Below are 16,355 nucleotides of genomic sequence, written 5' to 3'. Positions count from 1 at the left end.
GTTTTATTTTAAAAGGGGTCTAACACTCATAAGGGCTTGTTCTAGCTATGGATTACCAAACTGTAGCATCAAAAATGGACAGACTGAACTGATCTTATTTTTAATCTACAAAGATAACGGCAGAAAATTTACACAAATAACCAAAGAAAAGCATCTTAGTGATGGCAGATATTGTACAAAACAAGCCCCATCGAAAACATGATTGTACCTGCAGAACTGACTACCTAGACTACTTAAAATAATTATCGGCTTTCCTTGTTATGATTTTGGTCCTAGTAATGGTGCTGTCTAGATGCCTAAGTATTTCCTGCTATTCCCAGCTCTTCTGGGAACTAAGTGATTTCAGTGTAAAAGAGACTGTATGGTATGCAGAGAAATTCTAGTGAACCTGAGTTTATGGGAGTGATCTTCCATTCATCTTCTTCCTGTCAAACTTATTTTCAAGAAGAATGACTAGAATGCTACAAAATCACAGTCACTTTATTCTTCCCATTGCTTGAGATTAATTTCCAGGCAATGTTCCTTTGTTTTAACTGATAAATAAGAACACAAACAATGCTGACTACTTCCATCTTAAAAGCAGCAAGACTAAAACCACACAAAGAGAACAACTAAAGACAGTAGTCATATTGCTCTAAAACATGGTTTCCTGATAGGTCCTGCATCTTGATACTGAAGGATAAACAAAATCCACTGCATATCTACTATTTCTAATTTCAAACTCCAATGTAATTCTACAGTTATGTTTCTTCTTCTCATCTGGCCACTTCACACTAATGCAAATAATTTCTTGCTAAATCTAGTATCCTTCTTGTGGGCTACATAGTAAATTTAGACAGACCACCTGATCTCATAACCTCTGAAAGCACAATCCTGAGGTCTATTCTTGATCAATATCCACCACGATTGTGGTACTGTGCTCAGCCTACCTACCTTGATAAGAATGCACCAACAAGAATGCAACTGATATTCCCTATTAAGTTCTTTATAAATTGGATAAATAGCATACATTTTTCATCACAAAATGCAAAATAACTTCCAGCTGATTCACTGCTTAGCCAGCTGAATAGTTTTAATTTTTTTTCATTCTACACAATACATGCTGCATATAGCAAAGACTGTTCGGAAACTGAAGAGACGATGCTGTAGAAGAACCTTAATTATTTAAGAGGATTCTTTTTTAAAAATCATATGCTGAAGGAATGCTGCAGCCACTGCAAAGCTGCTACTGTATTACATTGCTTGTCACTGCATAAACTTTGTGCTCTAAAGTACATTGAAGTTACTTTTGCAACAGCATAGATCATTCAACCAGCTATATTAAGCTGAATGAAGATTCAGCTTTTGTGGCATTTGTTAGAAATTAATTGGAAATATTTGTGCATAGCCTAACAACATAGATTGTTTTTGTTTTATTTGCTTCTATACTAAGCTGGTGAATCATTGAAACAGAAAATATATTCTGGGCTTTCAGGCTATTGATTTATCATGTTTACAATTTGGTAAGGAATATTTGATTAACTGTGTATTTGCAGCTAATGATAAAAGTTAATTTAAAAGTCTGAAAACTTCTTATGCCTCCCTCATACAACTGTCATGATAAACCCCTTCCAAATAACTTTCTTTTTTCCTGAAAATGAGAACACCCATTACTCCCTCCCTTTTCATCACAACACATGAAAGGGACCTCAAACTTAATGCCCATGTATGTACCCAAAGGTTAAAAGGGAAGGCTTGTTGGGTGAGCACATTTCTGTGTGCTTCTCCTCCATGCCACAAGATGTGGATCAAGAGCTTAACAACAGCCATGTTTTCAAAATCACATTTTAAAATAATCATCCTCTATATAAAAGGCCTTCAGAGTTCTAGTTCAGGTGACTTAAGGGTCCCTATCAACACTAGATTTTCTATACATTGATTAACTATGCTCCACAAAAAGAAGAAGAAAAAATGTAAGACTTAGGAACAAAACCCCTCAAGTACTAGGATTTAATGATTAGCTATCTTTATGGAAGCCCATGTGTAGTGTTACTGAGTACTAGTGGTACATACATGGATTTCCAGGCTATATATCACAACTCCAATCTTCTTCTGCAGCTACAGCATAATGAAGCTGAAGTTCTGTCTCTCAACATGGCTGATTCATCATGCACAACTGCTGTTTTAGGGAATTTGTTTTGTTTTGTTTAAAACCTGTAGGCTTTCCCAATACTGCTGGATCTCAAAACTCAAGTTTGTGCTCTGGATTGTTGGTATACTACAATAGCCAGACACTCAAAAATCGGTATTTTATAAGGACCAGCCTATTTTCAAATATTTTTACAATTTGTTATTCAACAACATAAAGAATAGCGCTTATGCTCCTGAGTAGGAGGATGAAAAACCAGCTCTTACACAATACTTGAAGTCTGAGTAATACAAGTTGTATAAATTGTATAATGCATCATTTAGTCTGTATTTATATACACTTGAGCTGGAGATATCACTGATGCATGAGAATACTATATGAGAAACAAATGATTGCCTCATCTGCATTATGTTATTTACCTTAAAACCTAAATAACTTATTTTCTTTCATTAAACACTATTCTAAGTATAATTTGTTATCATAATGTTCAGAATAGTGTCCTATTTTTCCGACATGATGTTATCTTTAAATGAATTCATCAGGATTTGAAAACAGCCCTACCCTTTAGCCTTATGGCTATATATATATATAGAGAGAGAGAACAGATACTGAAAAAGAGGACAAAATAAAAAGAGGAAATGTTTTTAAAAGGGTGTATTTAAAAAGGGTACGGCATAACACGTTACAGGCTTGTACTGCTTTCCCCCAGTATTCTCTTTCAATTTCAGAAGTATCCATATAAATACATACACAAATTAAAAAATCAAAGACATAAGAACACTGCAAAAATAAAGATTGTACTCTTTATTAGAATGTTCTGTTCTTAAAATAATATACCTCTGACTATATAATTTTACAAACACTAGATCACCATTCCAGAGTTCGGACATTTTTTGAGTGATGCTAAATGTAGCAAATTTTATCAAATGAATAGAACAAAGTTTGTTTTGAGAGAGTACCTTTAAATAATCCCTTTTTTTTTTCAGTGTACATAAACAGAAAGAAGAATGGACATAGCTTTGCATGTCTTAAACCCAAGTACTAACTGTAGTATACCATACTAAAACATTATTCACCCAGGCTAATTATGCCTGCTAAGAGACATGGAGAGGTAGGGATAATTAATCTCAGTGAATATCATACTAACGTGGTCATACAGTTTAAGGACCTAATGTGCTATGTTCTTTTCCTCTGGAGACACATTCTTACTGTCTAAAGATCTAATAACTCATCATCTTGAATTGTCAGTCACCATTTCTATTCTGAGTCTCTGAAAGGCACTTTCAGCCAAAGAACTGAATTTTTAAATGGAAAAAGAACTTCAATCTGTCTTTTCTTGAGAAGGTATATAAAGAGCACACAACCTTCTAATTCACCATTCGGCAAGGGTCTCTACTTACTTTTCATCCCAAACATGATCACCTCTGTGGAAGACAACTAGGTTATTTTCAGGGTCCAGAGCCAACCCAGAAACTTGGCCTAGTTTGAGGTCTAGTCCAGGCCACTCCACGGCCTCTTCTATGTGAAAATCTGACCAAATAAATAAAAAAAGAAGAAAAAAAAAAAGAAAAACCAAAAAGATAATCATGTAGCATATTTCTAAATAAATCAAATTATGGTTAACTGGCATTTAGTACAAACTATTGGGAATTAGGTGGACATTTTCTTACATGCAGTATTTCCATTAAATGCATTGCAATTCAATTCCAAACATAGTTTTAACATAGTAAAGCATGCACAAGCACTGGCATCCTGCTATGGTAGATGACAGAAATGTAAAAACTGTTTTTGATTCCATTATTTTCTCCAACTTATAAGGATGTGTGTAAATACTCTAGAAGTTTTAGAAGCTCTGTAAATACTTACTACACTGAAGAATTACAAAAATACACAATTGAAATCAGCAAGAAAATTTTAATATTAACTATCAGTGTTTGATTAAAAAATGCATAGTAAATACCACGAATCACTAAATCAAACATGTGGAAGGTGAATCATATTTGGTTTCTTTTTCTATTAAAGCTTTTAACACTAAGAACAGAAGACTTCTTGTACTTGTCCTAAATTGTAAAACTGTAAAACTCAGCTAAGGGAGAGAAATTTAGTTTTAGCATTAAAAAGATAAAAGTATGGTCTCTTCAATCTCTCTTATGTAAAAGCAGACTGACAAGGATGAAAGGCAAAAACTGTTCAGTATTTGAAAAGTGGCCGAGAGTTGACTGTAAGGATTAATTTCTCACAGATGACCTACTTAAATACTCTTTGGAAGAGACTGCTCTTGTGTGGCTCTGGCAGCGTATTGAGACAAATTGAACTAGATTATCAAAAATAAGAAATGGCAAAAGACATCTCACTAATTCTGATAAAATAGAAAGAAATGAAAAAGAAGAATTCTAAAATTTGTTCTACATGTTAGGAAATCCACGACTGCTTCCTTTCAGAAATTGATTTGTTGAGCGTAATTCAGGTATTTCTACAATGCATAATCAGCATGTAGGTACATACAGCCAAACTGATGGCAAATAAGAACCAATTTCTTTGAAGTTATGTGAAACTGGAGCCACTTCACTAACAGTCAGTGTGTTTGAAAGCAACCATGCTTTACTTTGCAATTTTCAGTTCACCCAAAGTTTGTGATTTCTGCTCTGATCCTAAACACCAATCACTGGGGTATCATCTAGGCAGGTGAAAAAGATTTCCAAATTCACAAAGTGCCAGGGCATCCTGCTTTGAAGGAAGGCAGATCACAGTCCTTAGAACACAGCACCCAAAGAGTCTGAGAGGGTTCACCTTCACCTGGAAGTGATTTTCCAATTAAAATCAAAATTAATGGGAAACCATGTATAAATATTTAAGCCAGTGGTGCAACCCATCTGTCCTGATAATACCCTCCCCTTACATTTCACTTGAAAGAGATGTAGTCTGAGAAGGAACAACAGGAATGAAGTGGAGGGGAAATCATTCTTTACAACCTATCCAAGAGAAATATGAAATCAGTGTTTCATCAGTAGGTGCTGAACACCTACTGCAGACTAGGAGATGTTTTACCTGTTTGGACTGCGATATCATAAGCTAGAGTAGGTGACCTAAAAGAAACTTAAAAGCTATCAGCAGCTGCAGTGTATCCAGGACAGTAATCAGAAACTTCTAAAACAAGAAATCCTGCCCCATGGGAATTTTAATTGAACAAAAGTTGCAAGCTACAGGAAACGCTGTTAAAAACAATTATACATATTTATACTTCTGTACAGTTGAGTTGATCACAGCAGGTGCAGTGCCAAGCATATTCACAAAAGTTTTGATTTGGAAGGAATACGAGAATGGAAATTCTCGTCTGCTTCCTCACTTGCTCATCCAATATCACTTGATGTTAAACTCCAGTAAGCTTGTCTATGTTTCATGTTACAGAGACCTTTTTTTAAAAAGCTAGCAAGAATAAAAGGCTAAACATAGGACCTCTATTTTGGTCTCTATTTAGTCTCTCAGAAAACACACTCTGTAAAATAGAAAATGTTTATACTTCAAGAAATAAAAGATTTCTGATAGATCAAAGCAATAAAATGAATGTACAGTGAAATACAATCTAATCACAAGAGTTCTAGATGCAATACAATCTTTAGATTTTATCACATTTTTCCAAAATTTGTTAATGAGTATTGTCTTTTTCCTTTGCAATCCATTCTGAAAGTCCTTTATACAGGTTTATCTCATGGCAACTAGCTTTTTACAAAAACTCACTAGGTTTAGAATTCCTTTATCTAAGACTTATTACTTATTTCCCTACAAGAATAAGTGGTCCACGGAACAGTTTCGTATAAGACTAATGAAAATTACTTTCCCCATTGAAGTAATTTATAATTATTTAGAAAAAACAAGATCACCAGGTTTTCTTGTGAATGAGATCTCTAAACTAGGTACTAGATCTTCTAGTTTTCAACTTGGAGTAGTTCCTTTCATTAAAAAAGAAAAAAAAGGAAGAAATTACCTAAATTTAGAACATGCAACTAAGTCTCTAAAGAAGTGAAAGATGACAGCCTTATTTACTGACACAATTGTAATTTAATATCCAGAATTTCCTGGAAGATCATTCTAGCTTTTAACTTTATGAACTTTAAGTCATGTTGCACTCTGTGCCATCACAGCACTCATTTAAGTCTTGACAAATTTAATTAAGCAATACACAAAGGAGTTTTGAAAATTGGAGAATTACACTCTTCGACATATTTAGAGGTTATAATTGTACCAGTTGCAGTGATATTAAACAACCTGACAGATTATTGACCAGTCTAGGTTAACAAGCTAACCACAGTGCAGCAAGAGCAGTAGTATTAAAGTTTGAACATTTATAACAACTTTACTAGCCACTGGGTATTTCAGGTATTTGGTACTTCAGGCCAATTACATGTTAAAAATTAGAATATTCGCAAGATTAAAAATATTAAACTATTTTAATACTGGTGATTTTTAAACAGTTAAAGGAAATTAATTTAATAGCAGAGTCTTTCCCTAAGGAAATTGAGATTTTTTTCAATTCAATACAGTAAAGGTCTAGCAAAGGGGATACATTTTTCATTAAATCAAGACAACTTTACTTCTTCCCCTGAGGAGGAAAATTCTCTTATGGAAGATTTTGTTTTAAATATGTAAATACTTCCCTAAAAAGAAACTAAATATATGCTTAAATATTTTATTGCTACAAAAGTTCTTTTACTAAAAGATGGTAGTGACAGCTTCTGCAGGTCAGGAATTCTGTGATTAAAGGTATTACAAACATAAAAAAACACCCCCAAAAATGCTAATTAAGAAAATGTCAGTTTCCTTTTTTTCTATACCTCAAAATTGCATAATTGAAAGTTCATTTATTAATTAGTCCCCTACCAACAAGTTACCCCCAAATGAATATACGGCTACTGACATATCCAAGAAAATACTTTCCATAGTTAGAAGTCATGCTGTAAGGTATGTCAAACTGACATTTATTCAGCTCACTGACATTCCCTGTTCTGCATCAGTGAAAATAGAAAGGAATTTTCTTCTTTCTTTGTGTGCATCACATGTTATTAGTCTAAACTGAACAAACTATCCACACGAAAGAAATGCTATCCACATTACTTTCTTGAACATTTAATTCCAGTCAGGTTTATGGAATTATTTATGATTTACACATATATCAGGCACATAGTATCATTCCGCCTGTTTTTTGTCCCTATGACAATAATGTGACAGGCTCTTATTAAACTAGATCAGACAATGTAACATTGGCAAGTCCTCACTTTTGGTTTTCTTTTAAAAACAAACCCAGGACTTATAAGCAGAGATAATACATGCTAACATTATGAACAGAAATAAAAATCAAATGGTTGATGGATGATACATATATGTGTACAAAAGTATTTGGAAATATCAATCTGGGTGGTTACAACATAAAAGCTGGCATGTGTGCATACAGCTTATGGATACAGATGGCTTTCATGCACACATATCAGCTTATTTTATGAGATACTTTTCATATGCTGCTTTATCTGGCTTTCCACACTAGCAAGTAAGGTAAGGACAGTCGATATCACAGAGACCAAAATGCAAGTAAAACAAACACAGTAATTCCATGGTTTCTGCTGTCATAGAAACCTGAAGGGAATAGATTATATTTCTAGCACAATAAAATCACCTGTACAAGAATATTTGGAGAGTCAAGCCCAATTTGAAATCAATATGCAGAAAATGTTACTTCTGAAGAATTTTTCAGTATTACCTAGCACTCTTTCTGAATTAGAGAAAAATATCTGATAGAATTACAGCAATAAATTTTATAAAATTGTGATAGATTACGGTAGTAAGCAAACTCATAAATTTTATTGATTATTCCAGTGACCATTTTACGGTAATTACTTGTATTCTTCACTTCCTGTGACTACTATATCCTATGTGTACCTTGTTTTAGTATAACCAAAATAAAATCATTAAGTAAAAGTTGTAAGAGTAGAAAATAATACTGTACTGCAGTACTGGTGTTGTGCCATCAGCACACATTTTTTATTCACACGTGGAAGGGGAAAGAACCCCAGTGAAATACCACTACATCAGAGGGAGAACATTGCAATAATTAGAAGGAACATCATATAAAATACTTCCAAGTCTCCACTGAAAATCCCTTCAGATTTTGCTAATGTGGATCACAGCTCTTGCATTGCATTTCATTGTATAAAATTAACCCCAACCCACCTCCTTTATGTTCTTTTTCCCAGACTCCCTCACCATGTTTAGACTGTTGTAAAGAGAAATGTCTGTTCACAGGTGACCTCAAGGTAGACTCTAGTCTGCGAAATTTTTGAGTTCTGTCTCTCACAAGAATAGTATTGCCCCTTTCATCATGATTTGCGATCTCTCCGGCAAGATCCTTCTTTTGGACTACATTAGCAATCTCTGCTACAAGATCTGATTCTGCTTTTTCTGTAGGGTTAGGCACATGTACACCATCTTCCCTTTCTCCTAGCAGCTTAGAAAGGAGTGAATAGAAATCACCTGTACAGAAAAGAGAAAACATAAGAGTAAGAGAGAAAATAAGCAAATTATAACAGATGGAGTAGTTTTAGAAGGCTTCATCAAGGTATAATGTACCAAAGTTATTCAAACGCTTATTGACAAAAGTAGCAAAGAGGAACTGTTTCAGCCTCAGGAACTGAATGAGCCAGGTTTCTAGTATGAAAAGATAACAATCAAATTGTTACAGACTTTAAATTACATATAGATGCTAACTTTTACCTGATATTCTGGCATCAAAAAATCATCACCTCTGGAGATGTTCTTGGGAACAAGAACAGGAGAAAAAGAGGAAGGGAAAATGAAAGCAAAAGGGAAAGGAAAAAGTGTGCACATCTAAGTAAAAGAATATTTGTGATGAAATTATCTGGATTTGCCAGGCTACTACGGAGTTATAAATCAAAGAGGGAAAAATTCTATAGTTTTATGGAATTTTTCACTTACAAAGTTAGTAATAGACAATCATGATACTTTTTAAAACATATTTTTTGAAGTCTGTCATTGTATAAGGAGCTTAAGCTGTAAGAATACCAAATTTCCCATTTACAAGCAGATTCCATAGCACCCACTTAAAAAAAAAAAAAAGACATGATCTATTATATTTGCTTTTATTTATTCAGTCTCGGTTCTACTCCTCCTTTTACTCCAAATAGTAACACTCTTTAGTCATGACATCATCTGGCAGTGGAGGGAAAACTATCTTCTCAATGTGCTTGCTAGCAATAAAGTTATGACTGTAACTTTCTTAGGCATTCAACAAACATTTCAGTACATTCCAGAACAATAGCTCACAGCAAAAACATCATGAAAACAGAACTTATTAACCTAGTATCTTGGCTGCCTGAAACTATTATCAGTTCTATTAAATACCACTATATCATTTGAGTGGAAAGAGACATTCAATTTGCTTTAAGATTACTGCAAGTAGATATCCTTTTATTTCAAATGCAAATCACTTGTAATTTAAAAACTGTATTATTTTATGATGTGCTATATAAGACATCTTTTAGAAAAGTGAAACTATAAATAATGAAGCTTCCACACAAACCAAAGAAATAAATAAAAAAGCAAACACCTCCCCCACCCCTAAAAAAACCCCCCCAAAAAAAACAAAACCAAAAAAACCAACAACAAACGAACAAAAACCATTCAGAACCAGAAATCATCATTTGCAGCCTGGGATAGAGGAAATTAAGTCTTCTGAAAATCATCCCTAGAGGATCTGTCATGTTATTAAACAGTCCCTCTTCAATGACTTTGAGTAGAATTGCCTTCCTTGCTCTTGGAAATGAAATATCCCAGATGACACAGTCTGTCAGAAAATAATTACTGAAGTAACAGGGTCAATTTCAATGATATTAACAAAGCAAATTAGAGAAAAGACAAAATCATTAAGCTATACAACAAATAGAAATTATTTGCTTTCAATGCAATCCTTAAAGCTAGAGCACTCCATTTTCTTAATACTGTTATTTAACAACTCCAACTACTGATTCAAAACAAATCCAAGCATTTCAAAAGTATATCACAGGAGTTTTGGATACAAACCATATCTATATTGAGAAAGATTTTTAATTACTAAAGTAATCATCAACTGGTGCTGAAGCAGAAATGCAGCTGAAATTTCCTTTACTAAGGAAACATTTGGTATTAAAATACTGTATACTGGCCTTTTTCTTCCCAACATTTAAAAAATTACATTAATGTCATACAAAACAAATGTTTTGGTTTCATCTGTGGCTGGAGACCTGTAGATGACCTATAAGCAATCATTTCCAGTGAGAGGTCTGAGTGGTAAAAGCACTGCTCTCCTTAATGTTAGAAGGAGAAGTCTCCCTAAACAAAGAAGCCTGACGCTTTTTTAAACTGCAGGCCTTTTTAAAGCAAGTTTAATGACCCTTGCACAGGTCACCCTCTCCTAGTTGCGTATCAACTGTCCAATCAACTGCCTTGTAATTATAGTCTGCAAAAGGACAACAACATACTACAGTTGTTGCAAAGAACTCTAACAGCTTAAATGCTTATTCTGCTTGAGTGAAGAAGTTTGACAGCTTCATGCTCCAGCCAAAAGTGCTGCTTTTTATCTCTGGTGTGCAAGTGTTGTCACAGAATAATGAATCCGGTCACTGAAATAGATATTGCTTGTTGAATCAACAAATAAAAAGAAGACAAAAAAGTTCTTTTGTTTATGTGTCTGATATTAGCTGCTTCAAAAGAAAACGTTAAAAGACAGGGCTCAGTAGAGGACAAGAAGAAAAGAGAGCAGTAGAATTCAACTTAAAAACATTAAATGCCCAGGGAATAATTTTTAGGACAGGATGCTTTCATGAAAAGTCAGTCATCCTTATGGAAGCTATTAACTGGGAATTCAAGTCTCAGTAGGGTGATCTGTTTTGGTTTTCTCCTCGAGCTGAGCCTATGACCATAAGATATATGACAAACCTTCAAACACTGGTGTATAGAGTAGGGAAGTTTGAGTACTACAGCCACTATCCATGGGCATACATGAGGCATTTTCCAAGCTGAGCTTGTCCTGTTAGAGCTTTCATTAAGCAGAGGTTTTGTAACCACAGCAGTTAAAAATATTTAGGAAATGTCTGAATGTATGGAAAAGGGTGTGCATCAGAGAACAGAAGTGGTCAGAAGTGCAGGTGCCCTGAAAATGTGATCCTTTCCTTAAATGAATGTGTTTAAGAAAATGAATATGGAATCTCAACACACACGAAGATCAAAAAACATCCAGCAAGTCCACATATGTGACCAGTATCTCCAAACTTCTGGCACAAACACTAGGCTGAAGTGTCCTGTCAATGTCCTGGCATTTTGACAGAACTCAGAGTATTTAGAAGGCACAAAAGACATTAAAGGAAAGAATTTAATTTTGTGATTACCCAATGTCTGAATCTACCCTAAATTCCACACTCTGTATGTGCATCTAACTTTTTTTCAGCTTTGCTTGTGATGTCCAGGCAGATTCCAATAATTTGAAAGCAGTGTAATTTTAAGAAATAGTTCAAATGTACTAAACATAACCAGAAAAGAGCAGACTCGTGTTGATTTTGAGTAAAAGCTGCTCTGTGTAAAGCAATATACAGCAAACATCAAAGCATGATCTTGTGTTACTGCTTTGCAGTGGTCTTGTACCAGCTGGAATAGTTGGAGGTGTTGTTTGCCTGAACATACTCACTAGGAAAGGAACATCGGTCAGTGCTTGGTCTTGTTTGTGATGAGACAGCCTGGCCTTTAGAACTCCTGAGTATAACTAGACAAAGACATGGGTGAATCAACAACTTGATCTCACTGAAGAAACTGAAATCTAGCAGTGCAGTCTCTGGGAAGCTGCCTGATAAGGTCACTTTCAGAGAAGACACTTGTATTTCTTATGTGCAAGCTATCAGCAGTTTCCTCTATGGAAAAGATGATTGGCTACAAACACCTGCAGCTTATTTTTCTGGAAGAAGTGATAGCTGTCAAGACCAGCCTCTCAAGACTGAAACAATCCACAAGCATATTCCAGTAAATTTAAACTTCCTGTGGTGGCTCTACACTATCAAAACTCTTTTACAGAACAATGTTTTGGTTTACAGTCTTACAAACAAAATCATAACATTGGCAGAGAATGTAAATCAAGAGTCAGACAGTGAAGACCGAAACATTCAATTTAAAATGGCTTCTTTCCATGTTTGTTACACACTTTTCCTGCTTAGATATGCAATTTATACCAATTGCCTTTTTTTTTTTTTGCTTAGATCTGATGGTTCTTTTTTACTGTGCTGAAGATGCTTTTATAAGGATTATGAATAAACTTATCCTAACCAAATCAAAGGCTCATCTTTTATTTACAACTTTGAGCAGGATCATTCAGTGTTGAGAGAGCAAGCAAATCCTCTGCTCTTCTGAATCTCCCTAATTATAATTTCTTAGCAGTATATATCACTCCTAGTATCTTTTAGCAGCATTTTCTTCCAGGGTTTAATCCAGTCACTTTTATCTCACTTTTGTACTCTCTTTAAGACATCTCATTAAATCTGAGCCCTCAACGTGTTGTCAAAGCCTGAAAACATCTGAAGATTTTCTTGTATGTCTGGCCTTAATCTAAAAATGTCTCAAACACTTCATTCTATACATCCCACATCAATACGGGAACACAAATTTCTCTTTTGTTGCAAGCTTCTCCTAAGGCTTTTTAATCACCTACCAAATCAAACTCCTCTCTTTTCTCACAGTCATATACAAACCAGCAAGAGTAAATTATATAAAACATTTATTTTAGAAAGAAATATAACCCAAAATACAATATCTTCTTGCTTGATGCTGTTTCCACGGCTTTGCCATGTAACATTACCACAAAAACACAGTATTGAATAATTAAAGACCAGCCTGCATGCTGATTCTCCTTTCCTCTTCCTTTCAACACCTGCCCCACAAGATATTGCAGGCCTCCCTCCACATTTCCCCCTCTTATTTTTTTTCCCCTTAAGGAAACAAAAGAGATGGGCAGAGAGCAGAGAAGCTGTATCTCCTTCTTTCACTTAAACCAATCAGAGATTTCTATCCCAGATGCAAAAATACCCCATTCAATATATTTTTATTATAACCAGCTTTTCTAAGAAATGCAGAACTTTACAGAAAGTACACAACTCAACAGACATTTTGGTTTCCCAACTCACAGATTCAGCTATGACCTAGCAAAATATTTCCAGCTGCCTAACAAATACCTCATGCAAAATACTTCTCTGTGTGTATGTACATGTGTGTGCAGTCATATGCAAGTATACTATACAAATGAAAATAATTAAAAGATGGGGTAGGTAATAAATAGGAGGTTTATGTGTAACCTTTAATCAGACCCCATTTGGTACAGATTATGATATTACACTTCCTTACAAAGAAAGTTCCTCCTACAGTCAATGGGCTTACACAATATATGTATATTTAACTTGATTCGAAGATTCCCTTTCCAGAAACTCCTGAAGAAATATTTTAACTGAACAGAAAGATTTCTCCTAATATTTTTATTCCATCATGTCTGTTTATGAAACACATGCATGCATGAAAGTACTTCAGGCTGTACTGCAAAATTAAGGTCCATGATTACTGTTACTTTGCTAGACAAACAGAATGGTCATTTATGTTGCATGTCCACTCAGAAACATCTGAGTGTGAATTTACAGGGTACTTTGTATCATATTCCACACCTTACATTCAAGCCATATTTCTAGTCAGTTTCAGCAGAAGCTCTGTATATGCAGGCTTAGCTTAATTTCTTTGCTTTGTATATCCTGAAAGACTGGGAAAACTGATCTCATCAGACGACCCACCTACCTAGAACCACTCTGCAACTATTGTAAGAGTCTAGAGAAAAACACACTGTAATAAGAGAGCATCAAATTGCCTTAGACTACAGAGCCATATTATTTTCTTTCTGTTGTGTGCTACTCCTCACACTATACACATTTTAATCTCCAAAACAACAAGGTAGAATTGCAATGAGGTGTTTCCTGTGCAACCTATCTCACCACTAGGACAGCAGATGTGAAGCTCAGCTTTATAGAAGCTAACATCTGAATGCTTGACTGAAACTGCAATATTACCTTGAACAGAGGAGATTTAATGGGATTTCAGTTAACACATTTGGCTGTGAAAAAGGGACCTCATATGAATCTATCTGGGACACTGCAAAAGAAAGAACTTATGTTCCTTTATACTGAACTTTCCCACTTGAACCCCAAAGTAAATTATTACTAAGTCAGTTATTACTCCAACTGTAATAACCTAGTCTCATGGCAACAAAAAAATAATGAGGGATAAGGGAAAAAATCCCATTGTATTCATAGTACCAACACCAGTGCTGAGAGCAACTGCAACTTTGAATCACTACAGATTCCATCATCAGAAGCAAAGTATATGTTACTGTTTTGCTACTAACGCTTAAGTTCCCTAAGCCAGACAGAAGGAAAAATGTACTTTTAAAAGTGCTATGCCAAACATATTTAATTAGGTTTAATATATGAAATATATTTTATAATAATATAAATATAATCAAATTATTGTATTAATTTTAGTAGAAAAATTTTGGCCCCTCTGCTTCAGTTTATGGTTATACCTAACACACTAAAAATGAGATATCAAATCAGGGGTCAGTCAAAATATTAAATACTGGAAATCCGATTAACCATCCCCTGTCTTATATTTGCATTGTTTTAAGAAGCTACTCTCCTATTGTTTATATACACAAGTTTGTAAAGTTTTCAGGTATACCATCAGCAAACTTTCTCAGCAGTAAGGGCTGCTTCACTGCTTTGCATACCAAAAGAAACCTGAACTACACTACACTGTACTGTGCCACTGGAAAGTGATCAACAAGCAGAATGAAACACATTTAAGTGTTTTTTCAACAGGTAAAGACATATGACAGAGATAATGAAAGCTAACAAATAAATTATTTTTACTCCTCTGTATCTATTGAGTACAATTTAATCAAACTTCTATTGAACAAAAATAAACATTTATATTATTTGTTTTACTAGGGACTTGATGCTTCAGCAGGAACAGGAAACTTTCCAATACACCAAATGTCTAAATCAACTGCATTTCCTACAACAATTCACTTCTTATGAAAAGTAAATCTTCACAGCTGTTTCAGAAACTATATAATGGGGTCAGTTTCATTGAGACAAGTTCAGTTAAATTTTAACACATCAGGGATTTGGCTTTGACTTCATGCAGAGTGCTGGCTCACTTTGTGATGGTTACTTCTTATTTCTATATATTTGCATTGTCTATTAATGTGCCTCCAATGAGTGAAGATTATGAAATTGAAAATTTAATGTAAAAGCAATGATAACACCTGGATGTACCAACATAATAAACATCCTGTGTGTGACCAGGAGGTACCTTTATGCCCAGGCAAATATGATATATACATTATTTGCAGGCAGATACTTTGATACAGCAGACTTTTTTGTTTTCCCCTTTTGAGGCAAATTCTTAAATTTAAGAGTATTGAAAATAAATATTGTCTATTTGGCCCTATCTCTAACCTCCAGGTTAGTAAGTACCTCTGCCTTTTCTCTGGTTCTAGAATTATGAGCCAAACACAGTTAAGGGATAAGTAAGTTATCTTGGTATTTAAGAAGGATCCTTAGGTGCAATAATTCGTTAAGGTGGAATATGTTGAAATGCACACAAACAATATATTGCACACACATATATATAATTTTACAGACTTTGTAGATTGGTATATTTGACAAAGGTTCCTTAATGAGAAGTTTAAATGAATGGCATGACATTTCTTTATTTTAAAGCATACTTCCCTACATGGGGCTTGAATCCAGTTTACAAAGTGTGTTCTAGAGAGGGCTTTGGTTTCTCAAGATAGTGTAAGGCTTTTCAGCCCCCAGCTGTGAGGCCTTTATGATGCTTGGGTTTTTTATTACCTAGCAGAATACCAGGACTATGTCAAGATATCAGGCTTAAAGAATTACAAGTACGTATGCTAAGAATACTGAGAATACATAAAAGGTATATAAAAAGAAAGTGCAAAAAATCATCCTGGGATCACCTCCATGGGAGCACAACATTTTAATAACTATGTCAGAGTTTACTGGAGTAACAGTGAAGTAACAGTGTTTATTTCAGTTGCCTGAAACTAAGAAGGGGAAAATAAGCTGCTAAAACATAATAA

General features: G+C 34.6%; 1 protein-coding gene across 16 annotated transcripts in view; it reads right to left on the bottom strand.

The window, feature by feature from the left end:
• PAM (peptidylglycine alpha-amidating monooxygenase) overlaps positions 1 to 16,355 on the bottom strand; it is a 115,422-nt gene that overhangs the window by 14,364 nt on the left and 84,703 nt on the right. For 12 of the 16 annotated variants that reach the window (XM_039705677.1, XM_039705683.1, XM_039705688.1 and 9 more), the window contains 2 exons: positions 8,351 to 8,650; positions 3,529 to 3,658 (listed from right to left, as the gene is read on the bottom strand). In XM_039705677.1, coding sequence (XP_039561611.1) covers positions 3,529 to 3,658; positions 8,351 to 8,650 — 430 coding nt within the window. The remainder of the gene's footprint in view (positions 1 to 3,528; positions 3,659 to 8,350; positions 8,651 to 16,355) is intronic. The other 4 variants (XM_039705691.1, XM_039705692.1, XM_039705693.1 and 1 more) reach the window with 2 other exon arrangements.

This window comes from Passer montanus, unplaced genomic scaffold (assembly GCF_014805655.1).
Source record: "Passer montanus isolate IOZ18808 unplaced genomic scaffold, ASM1480565v1 scaffold182, whole genome shotgun sequence".
Lineage (NCBI taxonomy): Eukaryota > Metazoa > Chordata > Aves > Passeriformes > Passeridae > Passer > Passer montanus.
This window is presented reverse-complemented; position numbering and strand designations above follow the sequence as displayed.